The sequence below is a fragment of the Aulonocara sp. 'chitande type north' Nkhata Bay genome, linkage group LG10, assembly GCF_057382095.1.
Source record: "Aulonocara sp. 'chitande type north' Nkhata Bay isolate Kocher_YH1m ecotype deep benthic linkage group LG10, A_spYH_male_GT1.1, whole genome shotgun sequence".
NCBI classification, from domain to species: domain Eukaryota; kingdom Metazoa; phylum Chordata; class Actinopteri; order Cichliformes; family Cichlidae; genus Aulonocara; species Aulonocara sp. 'chitande type north' Nkhata Bay.
The window spans coordinates 33,866,286-33,890,415 of record NC_141353.1 but is presented as its reverse complement, the minus strand read 5'-3'; the positions used below and the strand labels follow the sequence as shown (position 1 = coordinate 33,890,415).

Genomic DNA, 24,130 nt, shown 5'->3' with positions numbered 1-24,130 from the left:
GTATATAATTGAGATTGCACACCTCTTGTTTTTTTAGACTTCCAGTAGGCAAAAGCACCCCACTTTCACTCCCTACTATTTAGAATAGATTTTTCTCCAGTCACTCCATGCAGCCATCAAATGTGCATGCATTCACTACAAGCCATATCTTAATCTTAGTGTTATCGAACTTAAATGTTATATTTTTTAGATGTTTAAATATTAATGTTTAAATGTTATATTAGATCAGTTTAGGATGACCATTAACATCTATACATTTGTAAACTGCTGTGAGATTGAGTTGTACTGCTTAACGTGTATTAGCCCCAATTAGTTCAGGTATTACCATCTTCATAGATGTTGCCCTTAGCTGCAGCAGTTTTCTCAACATTGGATTTTCTTCTTGTTGATATTCATTAACTTGGTTTTTTTTTATGGGTTTTTTTGTTTTTTTGTTTGTTTGTTTGTTTGTTTGTTTTACAGCCCAATCAAAAACAAGTGTTTTGTTCCAAATAAAGAGGATTTCAAAGAAAATAAAGTGGGGAACTTACTGAAAGTGTAGATGCTAGTTTAATAAGCAATCAAGTGGTCATGCAAGGGAACTTGCATGAGAACACAGATGTATTCCTAACAACTTGGCATTGATTTATCAATTATATCGCAAATTTTTAATCACCACATCCCAAAGGTGCTCTACTGGATTATGATATGTGACTGTGGAAGCCTTTTGAGTCCATCCCCCAGATCATTACATCATCTGCCTGAACCACTGATACAACAAAAGGGTTGGTCCATGTTATCATGTTGTTTACGCAAGATTCTGACTTTACCATCCAAATGTCACACAAGAAATCAAATCAGCCTAGTTGTTAAATTTTAATGGGTCTGTGTGAAGTGTAGCTCCAGTTTCATGTTCTTAGCTGACAGGGGTGGGACTCAGTGTGGTCTTCTGAAACCCATCTGCCTCACGGTTCAGCATGTTTTGTGTTCAGAGATGCGCTTCTACATACCTTGGCTCAGTGAAGCTATTGCTTTTAAACAATAGCTTAACTGAGTTACTTCTGACATCCTGTGAACTCAAAGCAGTCTGGCCATTCCTTTCTGACCACTGGCCTCCACCAGGCATTTTCAGCACAGAAAACTGCTGCTTACTGGATATTTTCTCTTTTTCTAATCATTTTCTGTAGATAAGATGATCGTGAATGAAAATCCCAGGAGATCAGCAGTTTCTGAAATATTCACACCAGCCCATCTGGCACCAACAACCATGCCACATTCAAACTCACTTAAAATCCCCTTTCTTTCCCATTCTGATGCTCACTTGAATCTTCAGCAGGTTGTCTCAACCATGTCTACATGCTAAAATGCACTGAGTTGCTGCCATGTGGTTGACTGATTAGACAGTTTTGCTAATGAGCAGTTGAACAGTTGTACCTAATATGCGGGCCAGTGATTGTATTCTCTTCATACTGCAGAAAATGCAATAAAGTTCTGAGATTTGATGCTTATCGTTTCACTTTTGTTCAATAAACATGCAGTAATACAGAATGGTCGCAGTCCAAAGCCCACAATTTGTGGCAGTAAGTTGAACTGTTGAAAAACTGCAATATAGAAAAGTGAAAAGCAGTTAATTAAAATGTCAGGTTTGTATGTGCTGTTTTTTTTAAGTTATTTTTGGCAAAACAGTTATATGAAGTTTTGGTGTGAATATTCTTTTTTATGTGTACAATAGCCCTAACCGTTTTTGGGATGCATGAAGAACATTTTATTATGCTTTAATTTAATTATCATTCCAAGGGAGGTTGCCAGTTGAGTCTTTGTGTTCACCCATCCTAAACAAAATGAAATTATAAGCACACTATCTCTTAAAGCAATGCTTCAGCAAAAAATAACGAACAGGCTCTGATGTCTCTGAATTCCTTCTCTAACAGCAAAGACAGTATGGAAGTAGCTCGAGTGTTTACAAAAGACCTACTGTATGTATCTGGGCAAAAAAAACTGCATGGAATTTGGTATTTTCTGTTTTCCTACACTAAACTGGAGTGCAACACTTTGCTTATTATTGTGCTCATTCAAATGCCAAGTTCACATTCAGTCAAAACTCTATTATATTTTTGTATTTTTGTCTCCTCTCTATTGTATTTTTTGTCTCCTCTGTAATACAGTAAGACCTGTGAGTCCTTACCTAGCAGTTACATAGGCTTAGAGATATATTTAATACACAGCCTTTATATATCCTATAAAGTTGTCTCACTCATACACCCACAGCTTAGCTACACATAGGAAAAGTCATAGCACCTTTTGCATCATCTCATTCTCTGTTCAGCTTCAGAGACACAAATTCAGACAAAGCCTCTGTTTCTTGCTTTTCCCAAAATTCTCCTATGTTTGTCAATTCCAACTGTACATCACCTTGTGCTGTCACCTGTTTGCCAGGCTGTTTTTTTTTATCAGCAATTAGTCACAGTATAGGCAGAAGGCTGCATGCTACCAGGCTATGTTACCTTCCTGACTTTGACCATTTTTCTTGTTGCGTGTTTGCCTTTTACAGTAACTGCCTGTACCTGTCACAGTGAATAGATGTCTAAAATTTAGGTGATCTCGAGTGCTATAAAGCTACAGATTCTACTGTGAATGTCTAGACCACTCTCCTTGTTGAGGACTACCTGCCTCAAATTATTTAAGCCAATCGTGTCAGTATTTTAATCAAACTTACTATGTGGACTCAAACACAGTAATGTATTGAACAAAGAGAATAACAAGAGACATGATGGCTAATGTGGTTATTCTTAGGTACGCGTAGCCAATGGGCTCCCCTTGACTATCTGGGCCTGGCATGTTTAAACTTGAGCATTTCTTTCAACAAACTTTTTGGTCGACATTTTAACCAACCATTATTACCAAAAAATGTAAATATTAAAAAATATTTTTCCACACTGTTAAGAAAAATGAATCAAATAATGAGAAATTGAAATGATAATTAATAGAGCTCACCAGTTTTGGGGCTGGGTGGCATGTACATGTACATGTTGTACAACTTCCCCATCCATCCCGAAAAAAAAACCCACAGGAAAAACTATGCTTTATAAAAAGGTAGGTGCAAAATTATACACTACTGCATTTCTTAAGTAATAAACTGCTCTGAACTAAGATCACTGTGGCATATTTTTTTCTTTATTATCTGGCTGTATTAAGTTGTGAAGGAGCAGCATCAAATGTGCAGTGCTTTCACTACAATGCAATACTGATGCAGTGTATTGAATCATGCATTGACACTATAAAACAGTAAGAAAACATGCCGTGCAGGCAGGGCAAATTACTCCACCATTACCTCACTTTCCTTCTAGCCTTCTTTTTCTGAGTAATCAGCCAGGGCAAATATGTGGTGCACAAAGAGCTGTTTGTGTGTTTGTGTGCTTGCCTGTGTGTGTGAATGAGTATGTCTGTGGGTGAGTATGTCTGCGTGTGTGCCTGTGTCTGTTTGTAAAATACTGGGAGGCAGATTGGAAAGTGAGATAGGAAATGATAATTTAGCAGCACGCCATGCTTTCCCAACTATTCAGTAAAATGCAGATGACAAATTTTCAGTGATTTCATGGTTCCACCGGTCTTCAGTAAAAATAAGCATAAGACAAATCTGCTAAATCGTGCATACGAACATATCACACACAAATCGGTGATTTATCACTATTTTCGTACCTTAATTTGTTTGTGCTTCACAAACAAATTGAAAACTGCCCCTAACCATGTATATGAAAAAATGAAAAAAAGCCCAGGTTGTTTTAGCAAACATACACACAACTCGTTAAAATGAATACATCCATCACTACTACTACTACTACTACTATGATTACTATGACTACTACTATAATGAATCATGCTGACTATTATTCTTATGATTATTTATAAAACTTGGATTCCCATTAGCTTCTCCATTGTGGTTGCTAGTATCCTTGGGGCCCGAAAATGTTCCTATGTCAAATGTATGTATTATATATTTTTTAAAGTTACAGTGAAGTCCGTAAATCGCAGACTGTGGTCAACTGAATTCTTTTTTCTTACCCTCCCAAATTTAAGTGAATAATCCTAGCTACGGTGAATGCTGTAGGACAAACATATTTTAGTCTCCCTGCTGAGATCAAAGCATTAAATAACATTCAACTGTACCCCATAATGCAACTGCCAGCCTATTAAATGTATAGGATTTCCTTATATTATTAATCTATTACTTCTTTTTGTTATAATACAATTTAGTTGACATATTTCTTAATCTACACTAGCATCTTCTGTCAGAAATACATCATCATTTCTAAGGAATCTCTTTAGCCTTATCTCAGTAAAGCATTGCTAATCTTAATTTATCATCAAGACAGGGTTCCTTCACTGAGCGCTTCCTAAGTGGAACCCTTTCACGCATAGTGGCCACTACAGTGGACAGCTATTCAAAGGCTGTTTTCTTATATTTGTGTCAGTGTTGATGGTATACTTGCACATAAACCACTACATTGGGCACTGATGTGTCACTCCATACCCTGCCACCCACTGGTTGTTTAATGTTACTATAGATGTATGACGTATTTCATTGTAATTATTGTTATTTAACCCTTTCATACATGAATTGAAAAAACCTCAATCAAGATTTTTTGCTTAAGTATTTTTATTAATATTTTCATGGCTAAAGATTAATAAAAATACTTAAGAAAAAAATCCTGATTGAGGTTGTCATAATTCATGTATAAAAGGGTTAACAGATACATTAGATCAGGGCTGCCCAATCCCAGTCCTCGAGAGCTACTATCCTGCAGCTTTTAGATGCATCCCTACTCCAACACAGCTGAATCAAATGTTTGATTACCTCTTCAGCATGCCATCATGTTTGGCAAAGGCCTGATAACAAGCTATTCATTTGATTCAGGTGTGTGGGAACAAGGATGCATCTAAAAGCTGCAGGACGGTAGCTCTCGAGGACCGGGATTGGGCACCACTGCATTAGATCATCCATAAACACGGTTACAGCCCTATTTGCAAGATTTCCCCACATAATGGGGCGATTGTGGCTCAAGAGTTGGGAGTTCGCCTTGTAATTGGAAGGTTGCCGGTTCGAGTCCCGGCTTGGTCGTTGTGTCCTTGGGCAAGACACTTCACCCGTTGCCTACTGGTGGTGGTCAGAGGGCCCGGTGGCGCCAGTGTCCGGCAGCCCCACCTCTGTCAGTGTGCCCCAGGGTGGCTGTGGCCACAATGTAGCTTGTCATCACCAGTGTGTGAATGGGTGGATGACTGGATGTGTAAAGCACTTTGGGGTCCTTAGGGACTAGTAAAGCGCTATACAAATACAGGCCATTTACCATAATTCTGACCAATTTAACATCATTCAAAAATAAATCCATATCAAATTTCCATAACTTCTACAAAGGACAATGCTATTTTACAGATTTTGACAATTTTGTTTTCCAAGTTTAAATTATGAATGTTGAACCCAACTGCCACCAATACAGACCCTGATCATATTATTTTATTATTTACAAATGTGATTAGTGCACATAGAGATTTTATTACTACGGTTATTTACAGAAACTGTTGACCTTGTCACAATTTGAGGAAAGTTTAGAGATCCCTGTAATTCAGATAAGGTTTATTTCTAAATGAGCAGTACTTATTAAGAAATTAAGATTCATTAAGATTGATAGAAACCAATAAAAGTTCAGGTCACCAGGAAGAAAAAAAAATTCTATTCTGTTACATTACACTTAAATTTTCAAAATACTGTATATTAGAATTAGGTGGTCTGTAACAACAGCCTATAAAATAGGCATAAATGTTAAAAACAAATCTTTAACCAAAAATTCTCAATCTCTGGACTCATTAAACATTTTTTATCACTGTTCCTGGAGATAAAAAGCAACGCCTACACCTAATTTATTTCTGTCTGCCCTGTACAACTTGTAACCACTTACAGCCAGCTCAGAGTCATTGCAGCTTGAATCAAGATTAATTTCAGGCAAAGCCACGATGTGAATATTATTTCACTGATACCAGTGACTTCATCAGTCCTATTTCTTCAAATGTGCAATAATCAAGCCCTTTTCAGACAGGCTTGTTGAAAAATAGACATTATTAACTTTACCTACAAAAGGAATGGTAATATATGATGATATGAAGATACCATGCCATTGTTGTTTGTAGACAGAACGATTAATTTTGGCTAAATGCTATTATCACTGCATCTAAAGGACGAGATCAAAGACCCAGGGCTAATTTGGCCAGTACTTGCTGTTTTCTAAAACACCATAAGTCGCAAAATGTTCAGAATTACAATCAATCAAAAACATAAAAAAAAAAAATCTGAACAGAATACTAAATGGAAAACTGTAGGCTTCAACGGTATTAAAAATGCCATATCATTCCTGGATGACATCATTACAGTCATTTTCTTAAGTCAGTTTCTTGGCACTATCACATTTTTTTAATTAATTAATTAATTTCATTTTTCATTGCAGTGAGGTTCTCATCTTGAGCTGACAGATTACGTGCTCCTTCCCCTTCACTGTTTTCTTCTTTTTTATAGAATGTTTGATAGCCAAACTTTTTTTCCCCGAGTCACAGTGCCTGTCTCAGGGGGAAACAACATTCAGAACCCCCATTATTTCAGCCACAGACTTTTTGTTTTCAACAATCCTCAGTCTGGTGGAAACATTTGTGGGAATTCGTGTCTTTTGACTTCCTCTTTGCACAAAAATGTTTCACTTTCTTCATTTGGACTTTCTCTTGCTTCCTTGCTTCAGTGAAGCGTACAGGGTTTTCTCTTTCATTCTTTCTTTCTTTCATTCTGTGCTTTCATTGCCACTAATTTCCCCACTTAACCTAGAGGTAAATGCATTTTCTTATATAGATAATGTCGTGTGCAGATAGTATGCGTGTATACAGATTGTACCAATCTGTTAGTTCAGAATGATTCTGTTTTGCTAACATGACTATAGTGATGAGGGCAAAAAAGGGCAGTGCACATGCTCGATTAATCTGATAGTAATTTTACGCACTTGTTTTTCGTGCACGGTAAGAAGACTTCCAAACACACCTAAGTAATTGAGGGCCAGTGTGTTACAGTCTCAAAGAACAAATTGTGCTTCCAGCCTCATCTGTAATATACCTCGGCTGACTTCAAATACCCGCATTGGACTAAATCGGGCTAATCCCAGCTCAAAGGGATGCCTAAAGTTCACAAAGTGTGGGCCCTTCTTAACAAAGAAGCAGGTTAATTAAGACTCACACTGACTCACTCTACTACAGGTGGGCATGGAGATGAACAAGTAAGCCAGAGCTGGACAAAATTCATCCTCATTGAATGAATAGAACATTTTATCAGCATGCGTTGATGCATAAAAAATACAGTGACGCAGTAATGATTGTTGTGTAACAGATGATTTTCAGTCCTTCCTGACTTTCATTTTGCTTTTTGTTCATATGTAAGATTCTCATTAAATGAAGTGTGAAAAAAGGTGCCAGCTCTTGGACCCAACAGAGCTAATTATCAGGTCTAATGGCTAACGTGAGTCACTGGTTTCTCTAGCAACCATCATGCAATATCACACATTCAAAGGTGATGAGGGGGTAAACTACAAAAGGTGCAACCTTTAGCAGCCTGGATTTAGAAATGTGCAGCTTACAATGTTGTGTTTTCAAAATACAACTATGTACCAACATTTGCTTTGCTATGTTACTTTCGTGACTACTACTATTCATTTGCTTTATTTTGTCCAAATGGATGACACTGGGTAAAACACACTTATTTAAAATATTCATATTCTGTTAATAAAATAAAAAGTTTCCCTTTAAATCTTAAGAATCAAGGAACCACTATTTGTATGGATGGTAACTTCACATGCAGTAATTAGTACAATATATTGTTTGCCCAAGAATAAAATTGTGGCATATATCTAAAAATGGCTTAACTTGCCAAGACCCTGAGGAAAATTCCTAGTGTCCCTACTTTAATTACAACAATACCCAAACAGGTGCAAGCAGAAACTGTAAGAACCTCTATGCATATTCAGTACAGTGAGGCTATAACACCCCACTATTTGAAGTCTCCCACATGTTTGTTTGAATCTAGTATAGAACCATTTGGGCTGACTATGATGCTACATTAGTGCTCAGTAATTTTCCTTGATCTAAAACTTTCTAGTTTAGCATTTGATGAGTGTTATTCTAAAGGGTGTTGACACAGACCACAGAGGAATGAAGCTGGGCTTCTTTAGTGCCTATCATCCTTTTTCCACCTCTGATGCAATGGCTCTCAGAAGCTTTGGAGCTAGTTGGCAGCAAAAGCACTGTCCATGTTACTGAATGTTATTGCTTGTAGACACATGGAATGCAAAATTAGAAGTGTGATTAGTGGCGTTGAGTGTCTGTTGCTGTTTCTTTTTTGCAAAACATTACATCCTGGAAACAGCATTTTAGGAATATTTGCAGAAGTGGGTTAATCTAAAACAATTACAGGGCTGAAACATTCTCCACAGAGTCTTGGGAAAAGATCAAAATGTTTCTGAACTGATAGCAGTACTAGCTCCTGGTGTAGGAAACTAAACAAATATTATTTTGCACATATAGCTGGCACATGCTTAGGTAATATGATGATCTAATTAGCACATCTGAAACATCTGTTCGGGTTCTTGAGTAATATAGTACTTTAATATTCTACTATTCAGCCTTGGGCTGTTCATTAATCTAGCATATTTATGTAGAGATGCTTCTGATAAGTTCAAATAGAGAAGATGAAAAAGTAATCATTTTGTAATGACCAGCTCCACAAATAAGTTCAAAATGAAGAGTTAAGTAGGTGCAGCAAACAAGACAATATTTTACCTGCAAATAAATACTAATGCATGTATGACAGTCTTTAATTACACTCCATCTAATTTTACATTATCAGTCTATTTGCACCTGCAATCTAAACCTGGGAAAATATTTTCATCTTTTAAATATATCTCTGCAATCAACGTCTAATACCACTAACACACTCACAAACACACTCACACACTTTTATATCGTTTTTTTGATCAATTTGTTTAATATCCGCTCAGATGCCACCTGACAATAGATTTGTGTTCAGAAGGAAACTGTCTCTAATTAAAGCCTAAAGCATGAAGATACTGCTTGAAACAAAAAAATATCATTAAACGCTTGTAATGTTTCATATGCTCATAATCCCTGAACATGCACGCTGGAAATTTGAGACTTTGAGATTTGACAAAAAAAAAAAAATAGACATCTGACCATATTGGGGAAACAAAAAAACAAAACTAGTTGTTGAGTGCAGCACAGTTAATTAAAACAATGGCACCACTCTAGATCTGTCGCATCACTTGGCAGTTGCTTTAATTATATATTTTGGTCAATCTGTTCTTCCTGATGTGAGAGGGGATGCCATACACAAGACAACATCTGCTGAGGTATGTCACATGAGCTTCAACATCTGTCCATGTTTTTAAACAGCCTGTCACTCACTTGAGTCATGTTGCATATGTATTTATGCGATCATATTGAGAAAGCGCACACACAATACTGTTAAATGCTGAGAGCTTACATCTGTGCCAGACACAATTAACACTCTTAGATTAAGGAGCAAATCTACATACAAACAGAGAGATTGGCACTACACACAAACACCCAGACACACCCTGTGGCTTGCAGTCATTTTGGTCCCTTATGTTGTCCATCAAGAAGACAGTGGTGACTGTTCTCTAAACTGACTCCACCCACAACGGCTTGTGATCACCTAAGCTGTCAACTAACATCTGCTAAAACTACCAACAAGCCAACTGTGAGACTGGCTCTGAAAATATCTCCACAGAAAATGTGTCACCTACACATGTTCAGAACTCAGCGGCATGTTTTCCCCTTCTATTTTTGCTAATTTTTATGTGGCAAACGTTATCTGCAAAGCCTTGGAGAATGTCAAACTGTTTTGTACGGCTGAAATGTAGGAAGTGTCTTGAAAGCTCATGTTAACTCGTCCTGGTTGAAAATAAATTGTTTACATCAATGTCAAATATTTTCAGTACTAAATAATAGCCATCCTTTGAATGCCACAGTAGCGACATGAATAAAGTATTGTTAGATCTAGTTGGTGTGTGTTTCACAAATATATCACTTTTCACTCAGTGTGGTTCAGAGGAATCAGTCATGTTAGGTTGCTAATCATACCCTGAGTTTTTGAATTTGTGGTTGTTTGTGATGGAATGCCCCTGCGCAAAGCTGTCTTTGGTGCTGGGTATTCTTTGAAGTTGTCTTATCAGCATCTTACCTCTCACTGACACTAGCTGTTTTTTTTCTGTGTTGAATGTGAGTTCAGCACATATTTAACTAAAAAAGTAAATAAATAAAAACCACAGATCCATTTCAGTGGCTCAAGCGTGGCTGTGTAACTGGTGGGATCAAGACATCTGGACATTTTTCTGTATAATAAGGGATGTTCTACTATATAAGGATAATGATAATCTGCCTTATCCCCTCCTGCACACAAATTTATATTTGTGTAGTCCAAGACACACATTTACACAGTTGCAGATGACACAGAAACCCAGAGACACACTAGCTTTCTAGCCTTACTCTCTAAAATCTTTCTGTTCGTAATCCCTTCTGACTCTATTAATATTTCTGTTTCCATAGTGATTCAAGCCCAAATGTTGTACAGATAAGAGGAGATAAGAGCATAAGGAGCAGGGAGATAAGAGCAAATGACCTCCCGAGATCACTACAGAGTACTAGAGGTCAAGCAGAAGAGCAGAAGTAAGTGAGAACAGACCATCCCTGCTCAACTCTTCTGCCAACCTGACAAAATCTTATTTTTTAGCAGTGCCACAATTGAGCAAATACTTGCAGCAACTTTCTTTCTGTCTATGCAATTTTACATATATACATGCCTTACCCAGAGAAGCAAAGCAGACAGTTACTAGTAAGAGAAAGAATGGATAATATAATTTTGGAAATGATTTGGTCTGTTCTTCGTATATCATCACACACAATTTACAGTTATGCACTGAGTAAAACAGCCAGTAACAAATTTGTACTAAATTTTTAACTATCGTTTTACATTTTTACAATCCAGATAGATGGCACAATGACAAAAATGGCATTCAGATAATTCAAATTTGGGACTGTTATTGTCAAAGTAAATCATATCAAATTACTAGAACTGCCAAAGTAGTCATGAATGAGAGTTGTTGAATCTGTGATTTTCAGGACTGTAGATAATAAGACTAAAATATTGCAAGTCTTATAATGAAATCACTGCTTTTCAACATTCTCACAAAATCCACCAAACCAATCACCCATTCCTCAGACAGACCTTACTATGCGCTTGAGATAACTGTACCTGTTTGTTGTTATACTTCGGTTGGCCCGTCTTGTAGCTGTAATCTGAGTACTGGTCTGAGCCAGTGGAATTGTCGTCTCCTCCTGTTCCTACGAAGGTGTTGGTGGCAGGGAGGTCCTGGACCACCTGATGCTTCTGTGAGGCAGATGGCGATTGGGCTTGCAGCTGGATGGAGGGTAAAGGGGAGTTGGAACGGTAGTGTCTGCCTATATCAGGGCTTCCTGGTGAATATGTTAAAGGCAGATGTATCCTGGGGCTATCATTGACTCCATCAAGATTGAACTTCAGACTTTTTTGAAGGCTGACCTCTTCGTCTTCCCCGAGTGGTTTTGGAGACTTCTGAGGTTTGCCTTTCCGTCCACGTTTGCCTTTGGTGTTTTTTGGGGCCTGTTTGGGTGCATATAAGTCCTTGGTTTCCTTTTTGCCAGCTTGATATCCACTCTTGGTTTCTCTTTGGATGCGGTGGCGAATAAATACCACCACCAAGATCAACATTACAACACCTGCTACACCAGCAAGGCTTCCAAACAATATATTACTACGCTGAGCAGCAAAACCATTGTCGGGATCACCAGCAATGTCCCTGTCCAGTGGAGTGTAAAGACTGTGTCCCACTAAGGCTTCCACTAAGCTGACATTTGAAATGGTTTCATTGACATAGATGTGGACCAGGGCAGTAGCGTGGCGTGCAGGCTTCCCCTTGTCACTTACTCGCACCACTAGGCGATGTAATCCACCATGTTTGCGTGTCATCTCCTTTGCTAGAGTGATCTCTCCACTTGAGGGGGAAATGCGAAATAACTGGTAAGGGTTTCCACCAGCGATACTGAACACCAGCTCTGCATTAGGGCCATTGTCCAGGTCCTCAGCTTCCACTACTTCAACGTGGCTATCTGGGGAGGCTAGAGGTGATAAGCGTCTGAAGGAAGAGTTGGAGGGCTTAGTTATCACGGGATCATTGTCATTTTCATCCAGTACATTGATTGTAACACCCACATATGAAGACCTGGGTGGCTCTCCTCCATCCACTGCTTTTAGACGGAAATTATAGCTGCTTTCTTTCTCCCTGTCAAACGAGATGCTTGAGAGAATAGTTCCTGTTCCATTTTGAACAACAAACTTTCCTTCATCAGGCTCTACAGAGAGGTGAACGTGGGCATTCTCGCCTTTGTCCATATCTAGGACTGTCACCATACCAACTGGACTCAGAGGTGGCATGTTTTCCAAGACTGAAAAACTGTAGCCACTAAGCATGAATTTGGGATCATTGTCATTGCGGTCTATTACTTTTATTACAACAGTTGCTGTTCCTTTATGGACAGGAGACCCTTTATCTGCTGCAGTGACACGAAACTCATATTGTTCTTTGTGTTCACGATCAAGAGAGCTTTTGGCTCTTACTTCGCCTGTATTTGGGTCAATCTCAAACAAGCCTTTGATGGATGAATCTGGCAAAATATTATAGAGAAGTTCGGCATTAGTGCCGCTGTCAGCATCTGTGGCTATAACATCTAAAATTTTTTCTCCTGGTTGGTTTTCTTCAGCAAAATCAACCTCAAACAAGGTAGGGGAAAATATTGGAGAGTTATCGTTCACATCAGTCACTTGAACCTTCAAAGAGTTTGTACTAGAGAGTGCTGGGTTTCCAGAATCTACAGCCACAATCTCTACTCGGTAATCTCTAACTCTTTCATAGTCGAGAGGTGTGGTGGTCTGTAGGAAATACTTCCTCTTGTTGTCACTGGTTGAGTCACTGGCAGGGCGAAGCTGAAATGGCACATCACCTGCTACCACACAAGTGACCACAGCGTTTTCTCCCTCATCTTTGTCAGATACTTGAACTAAAGCAACAGCTGTTCCCACTGGCATGTCTTCGGAAATATTTGCCACTCCTTCACTGTGCGTCACAAGGCCAATCCCACGAATCTCCACAGCTGGAGCATTGTCATTTTGGTCAGTCACTTCAATGGTTACAAATGTCTTAGAGCTTTTAGGCTGAGGGCCTTTATCCCTTGCTATCACATAGAAGGACAAGCTGCTGATTTCCTCCCTGTCCAGTGGTCCTTTGACATAGATGATGCCAGTGGACCGATCAATTCGTAAGAGTTTCGGCACTGGGTCTACTGCCTGGTGAAGGGTGTACTCAATTTCTCCATTCGGGCCCATGTCAGAGTCGTTTGCTTTAACCTGTAATCAAAACATATTCAATGGTTAAAGTCATTAAATATGCGCAACAGTTAGTGTTGTAACTAATGTTATTTACAACACTAACAATGAATGTAACTAATGAATCATTGGTCACTGAATAAATTAATCCAGGAATCTGTGTGGGTCTGATCACTTTAAATCACAGCATGTAGATAACTTTGTTTTGGCTATTGCTTTTCCTCTGTTTTTTGATAGTTACATCACTAGCCTTCTTTTCTCTTTTTTCTAGGATTCAATGAAAGGTTGTAAATTATTAGGCCTGACATTTCCTTCATGATAATCAGTGTAAATCCGCAGCAACATGCTGTGAAAATCCTGCACAGAGCAATTTATACTCCGAAAATAATATCTCACACTGTTCTGCAACTACATTGTCAATACAAGATATAAGCATTTATTACCTGTAGAAGGATAATGAGCTAATGCTCTCTTCAAAAATATATTGAAAAAGGTAAAATCCAAAATTTAAAACTATACATTTATTCAGAAAGACATTGCTGGTTACAATTTAACTTTGCAATCCAGACTACAACATTATACAAAAAAAGTTTTTAAATTACCTGCAACACAGAGTGTCCGACAGGGCTATTTTCCGAAACCTCTGCCTCATAGGTGGACTTTTCAAACTTGGGAGCGTTATCATTGGCATCAGTCACCACCACTCTGAGTAATGCACTGCTGTAGCGCTGAGGGTTTCCTCCGTCCACTGCCTTTATGGTGAGGTCATAAGAATCCTTTAACTCACGATCTAGGTTGCCCAGGACAATGAGCTGTGGGAGCTTCCCTCCCCTGTCATCAGCCACTTGCAAACCAAACAGGGTTGCAGCATCTGGCCCTGCAGTCAGCGCATAGTCAGCTACCCCATTCCTGTCAGAGTCCCTGTCTGTAGCTAGAGGTATGGAGAATAACGCTCCCATGATCGTGTTCTCGGGGACTGAGATGGTAAGCACAGAAGAAGGAAATTGGGGGGTGTTGTCATTGATGTCCTGTACTTCAATGCGTCCTTCAATAAGCCGTGGGCTCTGGTTTTGTATCAGATCAGTCACTGATACTTCAAATTCCAGGTAGCAGGGTTTACCCTTAGCCAGGGAGCGACAGTCCCTCAGGGTTTCTCTGTCTATAGGAATCTCTGTGGTGTAAATGTCCCCTGTCTTTCCATCGACACGAAGATAAGGGGCACCCACCTCTAGCTTGTAAAGGTGACCTGAGTCTGGCAGTCCCTGGTCTGCTGCCAGGCTACCTATAAGAGTATTTGGAGGTTGCTCCTCCTGGACCCGGTACAGGATACTGCCTTCAGCAGAGCCACAATGCAGCACCACGACCCAACACAATATCACTTGTAAATTCAGTTCCATTAGGTCATCAGACGATCTGCCTGTAAAATGAAAAAAACACAATATGGGTTAAAAAGCTGGTTCCCTTTCTGCTGAAACCTAGCTCCATAAAGCAATATTTACATAGCTGTTACTTTTTATTTAATTATTCAAAAATGAAAAAAAAAAACTAACAGAGGGTCAAAGTGAAACATTAGACAGGGGAAGCAAGCAGCACTGTGTTTTTGAATAATGACTCTACAGCTATAAAATTAATCGTTTTTTTTTTTTCAATAACTTGCAAGTAAAACATACAGCATACCTAGAAGAACAACACAATAATTAGACAACAACAATAACAAAGAGAAAATAGGGCATTTAAAAAAATGCAATCATAGCTATCCCAGCATGGCTTCTTTTCAGTCTCAGAGCTTCAAGAGTTTCAATGAATATCTCAGCTTTATGAAATTCATGGAAAAATGAATGTAGGAACAAGAAATTATATCTTGTGAGCTTACATCCAAAACAAACTTCAGGGCCAGTGTGGATTGTTTCAGCTGAATAATCAAATAAAAATGTAATACAAAAACTCACAGCCTAAGAGACTCATTATTTCTTTATTACACAGCTAGACATTGAGTAGGGAAGCAATGTAGCTCTAAAATAACCTATGGTTTGAAATCCACGCTCAAGAATACACCCTTACGAGCGAAGATTTTGTCTGCTGAGAGAAATGATATATTTGACCAATTTGTTTACCCAAGAGGCGTCTGACAATGAACACTTGCATACTAAAGGTCATAGAGTCAAATTTCTTTCTCATGCCAATTATGCAACTTTGCTACTATCATCACATCCAGCTTCCACCTGGCATTGCACAATGCAGACATTTCCACACTCCATTGCCACTGGCTAGCTCAAACACTGTAATTATTGTGTTTGATTTTGAACCTTTCAACTCTACAATTGTGACCCATTATTTTAGTGTCTTCTTTGATCTTTACTCCCTCTAGCAAAAGACTTCTGTTTTTTTCATGCTGCAATGATTTTAGAGTATAATTATTTCCCCTCTCTCTCTTTCTTTCTTTCTGTGTGTGTGTGTATATGCATGTGTGTGTGTTTGAGTCCTATTGGTAATTGAAATAGGAGCAATCATTGGGGTTAAGTATCAAGGTCTCATGCTCTGGAAAACTTCATCGTGAAAACAGTTTAAAAAAATTGTGTGTCTGCTGAATCAGTGAGTGTCCACTTACTAATCAAGTAGAGTTCATTTCAGTGCATCCGATTTTATTGTGCTATGTTTGTGTTACTAATGCAAAACTTCAATATGCTGATCAATACCAGCTTTAATGACTCGGGTTATAATTAGACAACAGCAGTCCATGTCGCAGTCACTGTCTCTTCAATGCTGCACTGTTTTACAGCATTTCTTTATTTTCACAGGCTTTTAAAGAAAGTTACAGCGAAAACAAAATGCTACTTCTAGTTTAAAAAGTTATGTAGAAGTAAATCATTATGTTAATCCAAACACAGGTGAATAGTTCCAATTATTTCCACAATAGTTTTTCAACTGAAACAGAAAAGAACACAGGTGCTCAGTCTAGTGTGGGTCTATGTCGTCAGTTAGGGATTAGGAAAAGAACAAGAGGAATCAATGCTTCCCTAGTCAGTGTGGGTGAGAGCTGATAGAAATATACATACACGACAGCAAATGGAGTTATTTAAAATGCAACTGCATGCCGCAATGTTCCATACAGGAGTAAGGTAAATGAGTATTAAGCTAGACAGCAAAACACAAATATACAGAAATTCAATGAAAAATCCAATTCCTTTTGAATACATTAAAATTGAAAGTGCTAGTTATTGATGCACTAATTGCTCAAAAATCAATGTCTCCCTTTTTACATTTGTGAGGAGAACCTGTAGTCAATGTGGCATGAACAGTGATTGCGCTTTCTCCAGTTCATGTTTGCAGTATAAAAAGGCAGGAAGAAGCAAAAACGCAATCAGCAGATACACTTTTCTTATACCCAAGACTGACATTAACAGCATCCCATGGGATATAATTTTAAGGGGAATTATAAATCACACTGTAAATGTTTCATACTGCTGCCTACCATTCCATTAAACACATGCTTTCAACAAGATATGTGAACTTATGAGGTGTGCATGTATGTATTGCTTCAATTAAATTGGTATTTGGAGAATTCAGTAAAAATTACTTTAGCTTACTTGATATGTGCATCATCTTTTTTTTTTCATTTCTATTTTAAAATTCACTGTTAAATTTCAAAGTTTTCAAATGTATTTATACAATGTGGCATCTAAAAATGGCATACCGTAGCTGATTTTATAATGGTTTGGTTGTAACTGCTCCCCTGATATTATAGCCACTTCTGCAATGAATAGCCATGCTTTGATAGTGACATGATTGTTATGGTTGATGACACTCATGACTTAATGTTTTCCAGTTGGCCTCATGCCTGTCTTCCAGATGGCACCATGCCTGACAGTCTAGTGAATTAGTGTCCTTTTTTTTCTTTGTTTACATTTACATTAAAATTCATGTTGTTCGTAAAATATGCGTTTTGCTATCACTCAGCGAGAATCTCTGCTGAATATCATTGACACCACGCCTTTGGGTTTTATCTCACATTCCTCAGCTTTCCCACAAATATTTTATCAAAAGCTTGACAGTGCCAGATTTCCTTTTCTCATCTCAAAGTGCTCTGAGGTGGTGGCAAAGGGAAACAGGAGATTTTTCCCTACTGGAGGATGTGAAACTTCTTGGACTACTGGATGTCTCACTGAAATTTACTACCTGAGCAGCAAAATTGATAAATTAGAAGTGCTGAACACAACTAGGAGTGACATTCCCTGCATCTCAGCTCTTTTTCTCCAAAAAACTTAGTTATCATCTGTCATCCCAGATGGTAGACCCACAAGACTACAAGCTGATTCAGGCAGATCGCGATACATAATTCAGCAGAAAATCAAAGGGAGGAACAAGAGGTTAGTTCTCTCAGAGTGATAAAATGTTTTTGTCATAGTTGAGTCCTGTTGAACTGCTCAAAAAATCAAATACTTTTCTTAGTCATTTCCAAAATTAAGATTTTAGCTTCCTTAATGAATGAAATCAGCTATAAAAATGCCAGCTCTGGAAGAAAAATACTGAACTGGATCAGACATTGCAAGACTGCAATATTGAGAAAGTGCTAGGCTGAGAAAATGAAATCTTTTTGGTTATTAAAATTCACCCTGTCAACAACCAAGTATTGTGGCAGCACTGCTGTAATAAACTAAAAAAGAATCACTGAATATAAACTTTTTTTCATTTGTCGTCTGAACAACCAATTATAACTCTAAAATATGTTTTGCTAGCTGCTCCACGGGACAACTTTGACATTGCTTGCTTGGGTAACTCTAGTACAACTTGTGTAAGTCCAGGAGGCAGAACTGTAGAGACTGTGTATTGCCTAGGTGACTCTAATTCCCTTGAGCACTGTTTGTTGGAAAATACACCATGTTCAAATAGACAATCCAATTAGCATACTGAGCCAGAGACCTTATGAAGGTGATCCAGAGCAACACATATTCTTAGGGAAAAAAACAAAATCCTTCCAAATACAATCAAGGCATCCACTGTTTGACTGAGGAGGGAACTTTAAGTCTACCAGTGAAGCAGCACTCACCACAAAACCTCATGCTGTGATCACGCAATGGTCCAGATGGTTGCTATGTTGAAAAAAACTGAAAAATGAATGCTGAAGGCAGCCTGTACCACAGTATGGAGGTGGACTTTCAAAGAGAGCCTCAAACTGCCCGATGGGTCTAGTGTCTGTTGTTTGTTTTGTGTAGATGTTTAACTTTGCAACAGAAAACGCAGTCGAGGCAAAACTGCTTAGCAGTAGAGTTTAAGAGCCCAAGGTTTATCTGGATTGACCTGCCACACAGCAAGAACTCTGCCTGGCCAAACCTTAGCTTATTAAGACCATCAGGAGTGCCAACTGTAAGTACAAGTCCAAACAATTGAGTCAATGTTTTATGACTTATGTTCAGTTTGGCCATCATTACACAGACTCACAATTTGGTGGAGAAGCTCACCCAAGCATACTTTTTCACCTGTCAACGATCTCTGTAGATAAGAGTGTCTCTAAGAGGGGAAGAAAAGTGGTTCTCACTCATGCCCACTTTCACACCTGGGAGGTTGTTGTCACTTATGTTCAAGTTTTACTGAAATGTAGTGTAGAGGTGTAGAGGTTGCTATTTGACTACACAACTCCTTGACCTGAAGGCAAAAAAACAAACCTTGAAAAAAGTGTCTGGTAAAGTACTGTGGTACTTTTTGCTGCATTATTTTTATAAAGAAAAAGAAACAAATAGAACTATTAAATGTGAAATTGTGTTATGTGTTAAATTTAGTTTGTCTTTTCTACAACCATAGACCTTTGTAATAATTAAAAGAAATGACCATTGCTTATTTGCCAGAAAAAACATGCAAAAGGTGCTGTGGGAAAATATGCTGTTTTGATTAGAATTTCAGCAATATATTCAGAACAATACTGTTGTCTCCTAACAATATATCTTCCATCATTATCCTTCTGATGTCTGCGTATCATAGATTGAAGAAGTAATAATCATTGATGCGCTTCACCATGTTCTAAAATAAATGAATAGATAAAAATGCAGGACTCCTCCACTCCACCGCTGCAATTTTTTGTTCTTCATTGAGGAGAAGGTGAAAAACTTCACAGGCAGCTAAAACATCAGTCAAACTACGAGGTCTGATTGAGCCTCACACTGAGCCCTCACACAGTGCACAACCCAGTTGACCCATCTGTTCAAGAGAACTTTTCAACTTCTGCGTGTCTACAATCAAAGTGCCAGCCTAGGTTGTGTCAGGTTGTGCTGCGGTTCCCAAGGAAACAAGTCCCTGCCTCGCTAAGGCTGTGGTTGCTGAACCCAGTCATAAAAATGACCTCTGAAAAATTGGTACCATCCAAGCCTATATGACAGATCCAGTCCTGAATCAACTGGAGAGAAGTGCAGAGATATCTTTACCACTGTTTACTGCTATAAACGATGGTGCTACAATTTTCATTCTGAGGACACACACAATATACATACATATATATATATATATATATATATATATATATATATATACACAAACACAGAGAAAGAGAGACAAATGAGAGACAGAGATAGAATTAGCACTACTTTATTTACTGTAAGTAACTCTGATAAATATAGGGAAGGAAATACAAGTAGGAGGGTGAAGTTTGATTAAACAGAAATAATTGGTAAGATAAATGCTAATAAAAAAGTTAATGCAGTACTTCAGCTAACAATAACATTGTATAAAATATGGAGTGATTATGTTGTTTTTCATTTTTGTAATTGAAAAATAAATAACACATCTTTTACGTGCCAGTATGTAACAATTTATTGCAAAGCAAAAGTAATTTGCATTGTTTGTGAAAGATTTAGAACAATGTTTGGCTTAAAATGAAATTATTTTAAAAAATGATAAAGGAGTTTGTGCCTGATTATGTAAGTGTTGGTATTATACATTTAAAAAAAAAGGTAGTTATAAAAATGAAGAACAATATAATTGTGCTGCGGAGCATGTGCGCCTGCTCTGGTTGCCATGGAGACAGACTATCTTCTGACTGAGTCAACTCAGAGACTGACTGGGTGACATTTGCTCTTTAAGTTGGCCGCTCCACAGGTCCAGCAGAAATGACTCACATGCAGAATTAACTGAGGCATAATAGTAAATTACTCATAAGAAAAAAGGTTAGAGTTGTGCCGGGAAGAAAAAAAATCATCAGAGGAATTAAATAGGATATTTTGTAGTAGCTGCTTGTTTTGCAGCAACTGATAAAAGCAGGACCTGAATTTTCACCTGTTACATGCTGGGACTCAGGTTCATGAATTTGTGCTGTACAACGCTGTTCTGTGCTCCTTCCTGCTTTGCCAGAGTGTGGAAAGATAACAGATGATTTAATGATTTTCTCAACTGATGTGATTTGATGTATTGGCTGACTCTGCGCCTTTAGCTAGTATAACAGGTAAAATCCATTACCCTCCCACGGGCATGATTTATGATAGGTAGTATCACAGCTATGGGTCTCTCCTTACACTGCTGATCTACCAATGGAATTTACTGCCAAATGTAAGGCTGCACTCTTATACTGACTGCAAACTGTGGGTTTCGGTAATGAGAAAGCAACAGCCTTTGGTTGGAAACACTTTCTAAAGGCGTGAGCACTGGAATTATCCATATGCATGCTGAAACACAGAACACTCTTGTGTCACTCCTGTCACAAAGAAGTAAAATTAAAAAAAAAAGAAATACACTGAGATCAAAAAGGCCACATTCCAATATTAAAAGGTTCTTTATATAAAGATATAAAGAAACTGGCAGATCGTATAATTTGGATTCCTCACTGCTCTGTGTAACATGATTAAAACAGAGTTTAATTTCCTTATAGGGGTTATTGTACTGCTTTTGTGCAGTAAAGGTTCACTCCCTCAAGCTCAAATACCTGCTGGAGAAGTCAGAAAAAAATCCTTTTGTGCCCTTTCCACAATTTGATCCGTTTACCACACACTTACCCTTCCTTCAGCAACCCCATTACATGGCACATTGCATGTTATTGTACAATATTCAGAGGAAAGTTCCCTACTGGTAATAATTCAAAAATAAAATCGGCAGAGGAAATTAGCCTTACAGTCTATTCTTATGTGGGATGGATGGATAGATAGATAGATAGATAGATAGATAGATAGATAGATAGATAGATAGATAGATAGATAGATAGATAGATAGATAGATAGATAGATAGATAGATAGATAGATAGATAGATAGATAGATAGAAGTTTCATTCACTGAATGATTTAGATAATAACATTTAACAGGTTCATGTCTTACAGACAGTTTCTCAGATCTGGGCTACAAGTAGGTTATAGGCCTGTTTGATCTGCTCTGTTATGACGGCCTTGTAGCCTAAAGTATGTGTGGGAACTTAGACCGACATCATTACGTAGAGCAGACTATTAAAATGTGCCTGGTGGTCGGTGGAGTGGCGAGAAACAACACCCCAGACTCTCACTGGAGAGCACAGGAGATTACCCGTGCCGACGATCTGATCAAAGATTTCACCCCCCAATTATAATCACGAATCTTCCATAGAAAAACTGTATAACAGTTATGAACACGACAGGCTGCAGGAGAAGTCCGAATTGTTTGCAAGAAATTGTTCAGAGTAAACAACGCCAAATCAAGATGCACGAATAAAGGCAATTAGTATGATGTTTGCAGCTAGTATGGGATAAATGGCGAAAGAAGGATGATACAAATGGTTCACATTTTCTGCTTCACAGAATCATAATGGTGCAATAAAATGCAATTAGCCGATCGCCGGTACAGATCAGCTTGAAAAGCGCACGCACTCATATTGTCGCTGAAGTGCAATGACATGCAGAGTTAATGACTTAATACCAACCCCGACGCAGGCTGGAACTCGTGTCTACTCGCATAGGTTTTAATTAAAATGCATCGTCTAATTTATCATGCAGAGGATCCTTATTGCGGGTGGCACATCTAGCCTTTGTACCGCCTATCAACCTGTAACACCGAACAGACAGCTGTTTTGTGCTCTGTGTGTGTCTATTATAAAGTGCAACTTGTTGTATAAACGATCTGTTTGAGCCACGGCCTGTGTTAAGCGACAACACTTCAGACAAGTCCGAAATGCATTCCTATAAACTTCATTGGCATTGCATCATGAATCAACTTTCTTGATTATTTCTGCAGTAATTTCAGTACCTGAGCCAGAGACTTTTTACGTGAGCGCTTGTCGCGTAGCCAATTCTTCCCGCGGCTGATATGTCCAGCGGTGCTCCCAGAGGCAGGTGTCTAACCCTCAAACCTCCGTCACAGTGCTGAGATCAAAAATCACTTCAGCGGCCACAAAATCCATAGACAGTACTCAGAACTTTCCGCATGAAAATTCAGAATCCTTCGTTCACCGCCGTCCCACAGTGTGAAGAACAGAGACAGTTTTCAGTCCGTGAGAATATGCGGCTGTAACTTATGAGCAATTATATTGTATAGACTGTTTTATGACAGAGATGGGAAACCAAGAATCTCATTCCATAAAGATGCCCTACTGTGTGCCATTTTCAATCCTCAGTAACTGATCCTTGGAAAGATTTGCACTCGCTGTCGCATCCCTTTGGTCCAAGTTTCTCCAGCCCTGATCTAAGTAGCTTAGAGCGCACTCTAAGGACGCACTGGATGTCTAAAACACAGCAAAAGAAATGTCATTTTCGCAACGTGCAAAAAGAAACCGCTAACCGGTCCTAAACAAGAAGCCCATCTGAAGCATTTCCAGACAGCAAGTGGTGAGATACAGTGGGTACGTTAGTTGCTCCCCTAGCTCCCTCTCTCTTTTCTCTCTCTACTCATCAGAGCGTGGGAGGAGGTGGGGCTCCCATCCACCGCAGCACACAGCAACTTCATACTCTACATTATGCCAAGGCTGCCTACCAGGAAATTATGTGATGCCTACAGTTTAAGAGGATCTTATTAAAGTGGGTCAGCTCAAACAGGGGGATGCACCTTATTAAATAAGCTTATCAAGAAATCACTCCGCTTGCCTTGCACTATTTTAATTCGTGTCAGTCTTTCCTTTCCCCTCAAAACTGCTCACTAATCGCACAACGTGTCCAAAATTGATGTAACAGGTAGCCAGTGCCGGCGGTTTACTTGTTGATATGCATTACATGTAGCAAAATGAGCGGCCTAAAATGGAAGCTGTTTGGCCACTATTTATTCATTTGGCGCCACCCTCAGGCGGTTATGATAGGGAAGAAGAGAAGCAGCACATATATCTGCTGAGGAAACTGTTAATAATGCTTGATGTAGGAGTAATATGCGCTACACTGTCTTGTTCTTGGAGACAATGACTATCAACCGCACGTGAAACAAACTGTGCTGTTGGTGTACAATGGAATAAACTAGTAATGTGTGGCATCATCTGTTAAAACTGCAGCAGTGTAATTAAAAAAACAATGCTTTTGCTCAGGGCTATAAATCAGCATGGCTCAGCAGGGAGAGAAATTCATCCCACGCCACAGTTACTCTCTTCCTTTCTTCCTGAACACTGATGCCAGTGATCATAACTGCTTAGGCATAAAGCAATGGACCAGGAGTAATGAGTCAAATGCAGGGTTTTGTCACAAAGG

General features: G+C 38.7%; 1 protein-coding gene across 2 annotated transcripts in view; it reads right to left on the bottom strand.

The window, feature by feature from the left end:
* Positions 1–23,284, bottom strand: part of pcdh1a (protocadherin 1a) — a 115,617-nt gene extending 92,333 nt beyond the window's left edge. Inside the window, exons 1-3 of one of the 2 annotated variants that reach the window (XM_086309619.1) lie at positions 22,710–23,284; positions 14,122–14,936; positions 11,354–13,540 (exon numbers count right to left, since the gene is read on the bottom strand). In XM_086309619.1, the coding sequence (XP_086165745.1) occupies positions 11,354–13,540; positions 14,122–14,916 (2,982 nt within the window). In that variant the 5' untranslated portion in view covers positions 14,917–14,936; positions 22,710–23,284. Of the gene's footprint in view, positions 1–11,353; positions 13,541–14,121; positions 14,937–18,566; positions 18,659–22,709 lie in introns of those variants that run through there. The other variant, XM_086309618.1, reaches the window with a different exon arrangement.
* Between the last annotated feature and the right edge of the window lie 846 nt (positions 23,285–24,130).